This window comes from Myotis davidii, unplaced genomic scaffold, assembly GCF_000327345.1.
Source record: "Myotis davidii unplaced genomic scaffold, ASM32734v1 scaffold2694, whole genome shotgun sequence".
Taxonomy (NCBI): domain Eukaryota; kingdom Metazoa; phylum Chordata; class Mammalia; order Chiroptera; family Vespertilionidae; genus Myotis; species Myotis davidii.
In genome coordinates, this window is record NW_006285375.1 from 30,440 (window position 1) to 40,008 (window position 9,569).

Below are 9,569 nucleotides of genomic sequence, written 5' to 3' on the forward strand. Positions count from 1 at the left end.
CCCAAATATTTTCAGTTGAATGATAGTGTCAATAGTCTTATTTTTGAAGTTGAAAGAGTTAATAGGAGGTGAGACTATAGTAGTGAGAGGATACCTTTACCAAAATATGTTTGATTCTGAGGAAAAGAAAGAATGTTTCTGGAATGCCCTTGAACATGTTTATGTGCTAAAAAGGGGTCAATGTTTCCCCTAAAAACAGGAACAAGACAGGGATGCCCCCTCTCATCACTCCTGTTCAACATAGTACTGGAAGTACCAGCTGTTGCAATCAGACAAGAAGAAGAAATAAAAGGCATCCGAATTGCAAAAGAAGAAGTAATACTGTCCTTATTTGCAGATGACATGATACTGTACATAGAGAACCCCAAAGACACCATTAAAAAATTATTAGACTTAATAAATGAATTCAGCAGTGTAGCAGGATACAAAATTAATGCCAAGAAATCTATGGCATTTCTTTATACTGACAGTGAACTTACAGAAAGTGAGACTAAAAAGCATTCCCATTTATCATCACACCAAAAAAATTAAGATACCTAGGAATAAAATTAAGTAAGGAGGTAAAAGACTTATATGCGAAAAACTACAGGACAATGAAAAAAGGGATACAGGAAGACATAAGTAGATGGAAGAACATACCGTGCTCATGGATTGGTACAATCAACATCATCAAAATGTCCATACTACCCAAAGCAATCTATAGATTCAATGTAATCCCCATTAAATTACCAATGGCATATTTCACATCTAGAACGGATGTTCCAAAAATTCATCTGGAATAAAAAAAGACTGCGAATAGCTGCAGCAATCCTGAGAAAGAAGAACAAAGTAGGTGGGATCTCAATACCAGATATCAAGCTGCATTACAAAGCCTCTGTTCTTAAAACAGCTTGGTACTGGCACAAGAACAGACATATAGATCAATGGAATAGAATAGAGAACCCAGAAATCGACCCAAACCACTATGCCCAATTAATATTTGACAAAGGAGGCAAGAGCATACAATGGAGTAAAGACAGTCTCTTCAATAAATGGTGTTGGGAAAATTTGACAGATATATGCAAAAAGATGAAACTAGACCACCAACTCACACCATGCACCAAAAAACCCTCAAAATGGATAAAAGACTTAAACGTAAGATGGGAAACCATAAAAATACTAGAGGAATTCACAGGCAGCGAAATCGCAAACATATGCCGTAGGAATTTCTTCTCTGATAATGCTCTTAGGGCAATGGAAACTAAAGAGAAAATAAACAAATGGGACTACATCAAAATAAAAAGCTTTTGCACAGCAAAGGAAACTATCAACAAAACAACCAGAAGGCCCACTGCATCGGAGAACATATTTGCCAATGATATCTCCTATAAGGGTTTAATTTCCAACATTTACAGGGAAGTCATGCAACTTAACAATAGAAAGATAAACAATCCAATAAAAATATGGGCAATGGACCTAGATAGACACTTTTCGAAAGAGGACATATACAAAGCCGAAAGACATATGAAAACATACTCTAAGTCACTAATTATACTAGAGATGCAAATCAAAACGACAATGCGGTATCATCTCACACCCACCAGAATGTCTATCATCAGCAAACAACAAGTGTTGGAGAGGATGCGGAGAAAAAGGAACCCTTCTGCACTGCTGGTGGGAATACAGACTGGTGCAGCCACTGTGGAGAACAGTATGGAGTTTCCTCAAAAACCTAAAAATGGAACTTCCATTCGACCCAGTGATCCCACTTCTAGGAATATATCCCAAGAAGCCAGAAACACCAATCAGAAAAGATATATGCACCCCTATGTTCATAGCATCTGAATTCACCATAGCTAAGATTTGTTAACAGCCTAAGTGTCCATCAGGAGATGAGTGGATTAAAAAACTTTGGTACATCTACACAATGGAATACTATACTCCTGTAAAAATGAAAGAACTCAGACTATCAATTCCCAGAGGGAAAGTAGAGGAGGGTGGGGGTAAGGGGAAGAGATCAACTAAAGGACTTGTATGCATGCATATAAGCCAAACCAATGGACACGGACAATAGGGCGATGAGAGCATGAGTGTGTGTGGGGAAGTTGTGGGTTAATGGGGGGATGAGGACACATTTGTAATACCTTAAACAATAAAGAAATTAAAGGTAAAAATAAAAGCAGAGCCTTGCACTCAAATAAATATAAGCAAAACAACTAATATTTAAACGTGGTTTTGTATAAAAGTCCTATACATTATCCATTTTGAATAGAAGGTTAACCTTGTCATCTACATCTGATTGCAAAAGCCTGTGATCCTTGCTTAGTCTGAAACACAGGGTGCCAATGCTCTTGGCCCTCTTCAGAAGATCTAACATGTTTGAATTCCTACAAAAAGTCCAATTATGCAAAGAGAGTTTTCATAAAGATAGAGTAAGATGAGCTACCCAATTATACTTCTCGGTGGTCTTTCCTTTATCTTTGTATTAAATTTGATTGTTAGAGCCCAGTTGGCATTGCTCAGTGGTTGAGTATCAACCTATGAACCAGGAGGTGATGGTTTGATTTCCAGTCAGGGCACATGCACAAGTTGTGGGCTCAGTCTCCAGTGTGGGGGGCGCAGGAGGCAGCCAATCAATGTTTCTCTCTCATCATTGATGTTTCTATCTTTCTCTCCCTCTCCCTTCCTCTGTGAAATCAATAAAAATGTATTTTGGGAAAAAAAATTGATTGTTAGAAACCACAATATATCTTTGTACTTACTACATGGAGCAATTTCATCACAGCTGTTTTCCAACAGATGGCCTAGCCTTAATAATTAATGTTATTTAGTTGCAAATATTAAAAGTCAGAAGGTTTTATAACTGAATCTTGATTTTCTTGTTCTATTGGAAAAGAAGAAAATGTGGTAAATTGGGCCCACATTTCTATAAAAGGGGCAGAAAACATGCTGAACCTAAGTGGTGCTGCCCGTTGTGACTAATATGGGAACTCTGCCAGTCTCCCATGACTTTCTTAGGTTTTCCACTAGCCAGCTTCTTTCTGTTATGTTATCTGCCTGGTTACATGATACTGAATTCCTGTGTTAGACCCTGGTTATATAAAGACAAATCCTTTAAAAGGGATATAGATTGTGGGATAGGATTTATGCTATGTATGTATAAAGACTTTATAGATTAATGTATAATGATAGTTCTTTACATAGGGGTTATCATTCCTATCAAAGATCCAGAGGAGTAAAAAGGTAATTGTTTTTTCAGGGAGTATTCACAGAAGTCTGGCTAACATATATTTTATTTGTTTAAAAATAAGTGAAAATACTAGTGAAGCAAGTCAGACTTGATTGTGAAACTCTGATATTAATGCTAAGGAATTAGCAACCCTTCTCAACGAATGATTTAGAGCATCTGTTATAGGTAATAAATTAACTCTACTTCTGTGCATGTAGAATAGTGCTATTAAGTAACATCTTTGAGTGAATTGTGAAAATAGCACCTTGAAACATTTCTGAAAGCTAGCTGATGGGAAATGGAATGCAGAAATTATCAATATGAGGAACCATTATGGAATATGAATTCTGTTTGAATATGAATTGGCATGGCAACTTGGTATATGTAATAAATAGCAAGAGCAGAAGTTATGCCATAAGGAAGAAATAATTCAAGAAATATTTAATAAATGTACTAAGTGGAACTGATTCATGGATTTGATGTCAGTTGAAGATGAAAGAAAATTGGGAGATTAGTCTGATCTCTGAAGATAAGAAGCTGAATGAATAATAATGCCATTGGCCACATTAAGAATCTTTGAGGAGAACTAGTTGATTTATGAAAAGCTAATAATTTGTATTTGAGTTGTATTGGATTTTAGGTATGTAGAGGGAAACGTTGAGGGGTCTTCAACACACAGATGATAGTTGAAGCCATGAGTACATAATGCTCTAGGAACTAATTCACCAAGAACAAACTTCATGTAATGGAACAATCTGCAATTGATCATATAAGAAGTATTTAAATAAACATTAGACAAAACAAGAACCATAAGGAGAAGAATGAAAATAATATTAAAGGACAGGAAGTTTTGAAAACAAGACAGGTAGTAGAATGAAGATTGATAAAAACTCATTGGAAAGGACTTAGATACAGATGAAGATAAATTACTGAATGAAAATCTATGTTAGGAAAATAAAGGAGTATAATTTAAATTTAAAGGGATAAAAAAATTTGAAGGGATGGGAAGCTAGAATAAACTACTCTTGCATACATGCCAAAGAGGAGTACAGAAAGAGGACAGAGAATGTGCTGAGATAATGTTCAAATAGATAAATGGCTAAGAATCTCTAGAATACCTTTATCAATTATTTTTAATAATTAACATTTAAATTAAATAGTAATATCAGTTTATTTTTTCAGAAGTTAAAATCATTTCATTATATAGATTTTCTGTTTTTTAAGTATCTAGAATTTAGCTAAAAATTACTTAGTCCTGATGACTTTTCAGCTGTAGATCATTTTTCACATTCTGAACTATAGGAATAAAAATGAAAATATTAATATCTGTTAAATCTAGTGCAACATTATTGTGGCTCATAGGTTATCCTCTGTATTGTTCATTTTCAAAATTAAAAATAAATTTAAAAAACAAAATAAGATTACTCTACAAGCTACAAATACTTAGATTACAGCTATTAGCAGATAAAACACTAAAGGATGCACAAGATTTACTTAGTCTGTTTTCCCAGAACAGTGTTGTATAACATAAAACCCCTAAAGATCAGTAGCTTAAAACAACAGGCATTTGCTATCATGCTTGTGAGTCTGCAGGTCAATTGTGTCTCAGTGGATACACATAGGCTCAGCTAGATGGCACTGATTTAGGCTTGAAGTTGGCCTCGGGCCTGCTCCAAGTATGCTCATTCTAAGAGCTCTAGCAAGAACTACATGATTTTCTGGTGGCTGATCACTGGAGAGCAAGAGCCAGGCCAAACTGCTTAGCCATGTTTAAGGTCTCTGCTCACTGTCATATACACTGACATTCCATTGGTCAAACAAGTCACATGGCTAACCCTAAGTATCAATGTTCAGAGAAGAATACTGGGCCTACAGTGGGAGGGGTGGATGAATATTGATGAATAGCAACCCATACTGTCATAGTTTTCATATTAAAAGTGTATTTCAGGTTTGTTAAGAACTTAAGCACCCACACTGGAATAAAATGAGTCAGCTGTTTTTAGTTTCCCCACATTTATTTAGCAGTTCCAACTTGAGCTGGAGCTTCAAAGGATTTTGCTCGCACATGTGCTACCTTGTGTATATTTGAAAAGGACTTTTCTCTTCCTGAGTTGACACAACCCTATGTGTACACACCATGGTGAGTGTGGCTACCATCAGCTGCCATATGCCCACTTGGTGAGGTGCAACTGTCTAACTCTTTATAATGGTCCTGGAGTTTCTTCAAGCAGAACTGTAAAATCCAAAAAAATTACTTCAGAGCTTTTTTTCATACACCTTTCCTATTTTGTTGTTCCCTCACTCTCCTGTTATCCAGTCTTACCCCCACCCTGGACCTGTGGCTTCTCTTTAAGTTACTTATTAGATACTTTCCTTCACTAAAAATTGCCAGTCCTCTTTCCCAGCACCTTAGCACTTCCTGTTTGTCTACTGACATTGAGTGGTAATGTCCTTCCCATCACATGTAATCACTCAGCCTATGTACTAGTAAACTCTGTGCTTGTCTTAAAGCAGATGTCACATGGTGTTTAGTTTGCTACCTTCTTGATGGCTTCTAGAAATTTCATCAAAGAAATATTTAATGTTTGTATCTTTTCCTGCTTAAATTTTGGTTTAGATCACTTCAAATAATTTATACTGTGTCTTAATATACTAGTACAATATAAAATGTTAAATATTTCAGTAAAACTACTTTCTTTTTTAAAATATTTTTATTGATTTTAAAGAGGAAGGGAGAGGGAGAGAGAAACATCAATGATGAGAGAGAATCATTGATGCGCTGCCTCCTGCATGCCCCCTACTGGGGATCGAGCCTGCAACCCAGGCATGTGCCCTGGCTGGGAATCGAACCGTGACCTCTAGGTTCATAGGTCAATGCTCAACCACTGAGCCACGCTGACCAGGCAGTAAAACTACTTTCATATAAGTTTTCTGTAGCAAAGAAACAATTTTTTTCATGTATCTATAAATACAGGAATTTATATACATCCAATGAGCAATATACTCTTCATAGTTATCTATTGCACATAAGCTTAATAACACATTTGTTTCATCTTATTCCAAATTTGAAAGTAGTTTTATTAGTTTTCTAGAATTCTTTGAGACCATCATTTTTTTTTTTTTTTTTAAGATTAAATCTCTTGATGAAGAAAATGTGGTTGGCAAGATTTCCAAGCAATGGACTGGTTTTGTGAGAGAGGCATTTACAGACACTGATAACTTTGGGATCCAGTTCCCTTTAGACCTTGATGTGAAAATGAAAGCTGTAATGCTTGGCGCATGTTTCCTCATTGTAAGTATATTCTTGCTAATCTTGGGTATTTACTTAATATCATTCTGAAAGATTCAGTAAAGTGTACCTTTTTAAATGACTTGCTTAAATTTATAGATTATATCCAAAGGGGGTGCTATTTAATGCTAGCTCTGAAATTCCATTTTCTCCTGATAGTCTGGATTCACAAATGACTAATTTCTCTGGAAATTCTATAGTTTCACATGGCAATAGAAGGACTGTGTGTTATGGAGAGGCTCTGCTCTTTGGGACTTCTATTTAAAAATCAAAATAGGTGCACTCAGATATGTGCTAAGGTGGAGTAGAACCCAGTGAAATGGGGAGATTTTGTCCTGATTCTTTATTAAATTAACTGTTCTACTACTTGAGTGCGAACTGTAATAAAAATGCATCCAATCCAACCACCAGATAGAACTGCCAGTTGACACACACAGGATAGAGCAATATTCTAAACTTGTCTTCCATTAAATCACTTAGTGGTTCTCAACCTTCTAGTCCTTTAAATACAGTTCCTCATGTTGTGATCCAATCATAAAATTATTTTCATTGTTACTTCATAACTGTAATGTTGCTACTGTTATGAATCATAATGTAAATATCTGATATGCAGGATGGTCTTAGGCGACCCCTGTGAAAGGGTCGGTCGATCGCCAAAGGGGTCGTGACCCACAGGTTGAGAACCGCTGACTTAGGGAGATTTCAACCCCCCCCCCCAAGTACCAAATCATACCCCCATTCAATTAAATCAGAAGCTCACAATAAAAAGTTTGTTGGTTAGCTCTTAAGGCGATTCAGTATGCAGCCAAAATCAAGGACACCTGGAAGAGAGCAACAGTTCTCAATCTTAGCTGCACAGTAGAAACACCTGGGTAGCTTTTTAAATTCCCTGTATCAAGACTGCACCCAAATAGTGAATCAAAATCTCTGGAGATGGGACCAAGCCTTCAAGCTGTTTACATCACTTCCAGGTGATTCCAATCTGCAAGCATGGTTTGGAACATCTAAATGAATATCTTAAATGTTTATTTGGGGATGCACTCAGAAAAAAAATAAAATATGAGAGAATATGCAGCAAAAAGATCCATTTCCTTCAACAAGTAAATGTCTGGAAAATAAAAAGATAATAGAATGAGATAGACTTAAAAGACAACTTAATGCAGTTTGTAGACTCTGTATACTGAATCGAACAAACCAGTATAAAAAGACATTTACACCCTGTGCTGTTAATTAACTACTGAAGGACTATTAAGGACTGTGCAACTTCTAATAGACATTGGGAATACATTGAAATAGTTTTAGTTAACTCATTATGTTTAAACTAGGTATAAATAAAATAGTTATAAATCCAAATTTTAGAAAGATAAATCCTGGTGACTGTGTGAGAAATGGATTGAAAAGAGGTATAATTGTAGTAGAGTAATTGCAAGTGATTGCAAATAAGGATTAACTTATTTCTGTTGAAGGGATAAAGGAAAATGATAGATGTGAGAGATAAAAATCCATAGGATTTGACTTTAAGTCATGGAAGAGAGAATCTAGTTAGGCATTGATGGAGTGAGACCAGGTGGGGACACAGTGGACAAATTTGGAAGAGAAATCATAAAACTGGGCCAAACAATTCTAAGTGGTATTCTAACTCTAAGATGGCTTTCATTCCCCTGAAATAAATCTAAAAGTTGTACATGGTATTCCAGTCTTAAGAAAAGTTATATTATTAGAGAAAGAATATAAAAAGTTTAGGAAGAAAGATTCAAAAAGAGTCATTACACGAGATGTGAGAAAAAGTGAAATTGAGAGAAATTATCAGATGACTAATTAAATCCATACAGGTATTAATAAGTGATTAGAATTATAGGATTTAATTGCTATTGAAATGGGAAGCTGAAGCTATCAACTTTTCCCAGATCTACTTATAATAATCAATTTTCTTGGTTAGCAGATATGTCATTCTGTTTCATCATATTTCATATCCCTTAGCATTTATGCATCCAAGAATTGACCTCAGTTTTATTACTGAAAACTTATTTCTGTATTTTGTTTTTATTTAGGACTTCATGTTTTTTGAAAGCACTGGAGCCAAAGAACAGAGAGCAGGAGTATGGTAGTGGATTAATAAACATCTCTGAAACTGTGAAGTCAGAATATTGATTGGGACTATGTACAAGTAAAAAAATTAGTTTTCTTTATTGAAATTACTTATAAAATACGTGAATTATACTGTGTGATGCCTGAAGCTTTGGGTATATGATTTCCAATTTCAAACCATATAGTTTATTTTCTGTATAACTTATAAATTTGCTTATACATTTGCTTTCATTTTATACATTTTGTATTTCATTGTATATTGCAGAGAAATAACATAAGAAGCTTTACTTTTAAACATTGATAAATTTGCTTTATTTTCAATTTTATAGCAAAATTAAAATTATTTCACATAAAGTTATATATTATTTTATTAAATTTAGTTACAATTACATATGTAGCAACTAATGTCATTTTGCAAATATTGTATATTCAAAAAAGTTAAAAATGAACATAACTTCAGTTTCCTTTACAATTATGTTCAAACTAGAGGCCCAGTGCATTAATTCATGCATGGGCAGGGTTCCTCAGCCTGGCCGTCGATCAAGGCCTATTTGGGGGGCCAGCTGGCCGGGGGGAGGGGCCGTGGGAAGTTGGCTGGCTGGGGAGGAGGAAGGGCTGCGGGAGGTCAGCCAGGGGGGAGGGGCTGCCAGATTTTGGCTGGGCAGCCCCCCCCCCCCCCGATCAGGGCCAATGGGGGGGCCGGAAGGCAGAGGGGAGGAGCCATGGGAGGGGCACTGGTGGGCCAGAGAGGGCGAGGGGCCACAGGAGGTTGGCCAACCGTGGGGAGGGGCCGCAGGAAGTTGGCTGTGGGAGTGCACTGACCACCAGGGGTAAGCTCCTATATTGAGCACCTGCCCCCTGGTGGTCAGTGCGTGTCATAGCGACTGGTCGGCCGGTCATTCCCGTCATTTGGTCATAATGGTCGCTTAGTCTTTTATATATATACTAGAGGCCCGGTGCACAAAAATTTGTGCATTGGCGGTG

At 36.4% G+C, this 9,569-nt stretch overlaps 1 protein-coding gene across 3 annotated transcripts in view; it reads left to right on the top strand.

Annotated features, from left to right (window-relative positions):
* LOC102755613 (phospholipid scramblase 1) overlaps positions 1–8,809 on the top strand; it is a 27,163-nt gene extending 18,354 nt beyond the window's left edge. For all 3 annotated transcript variants that reach the window (XM_006756145.2, XM_006756144.2, XM_015559045.1), the window contains 2 exons: positions 6,339–6,500; positions 8,549–8,809. In XM_006756145.2, coding sequence (XP_006756208.1) covers positions 6,339–6,500; positions 8,549–8,605 — 219 coding nt within the window. In that variant the 3' untranslated portion in view covers positions 8,606–8,809. The remainder of the gene's footprint in view (positions 1–6,338; positions 6,501–8,548) is intronic.
* Positions 8,810–9,569: the final 760 nt, after the last annotated feature.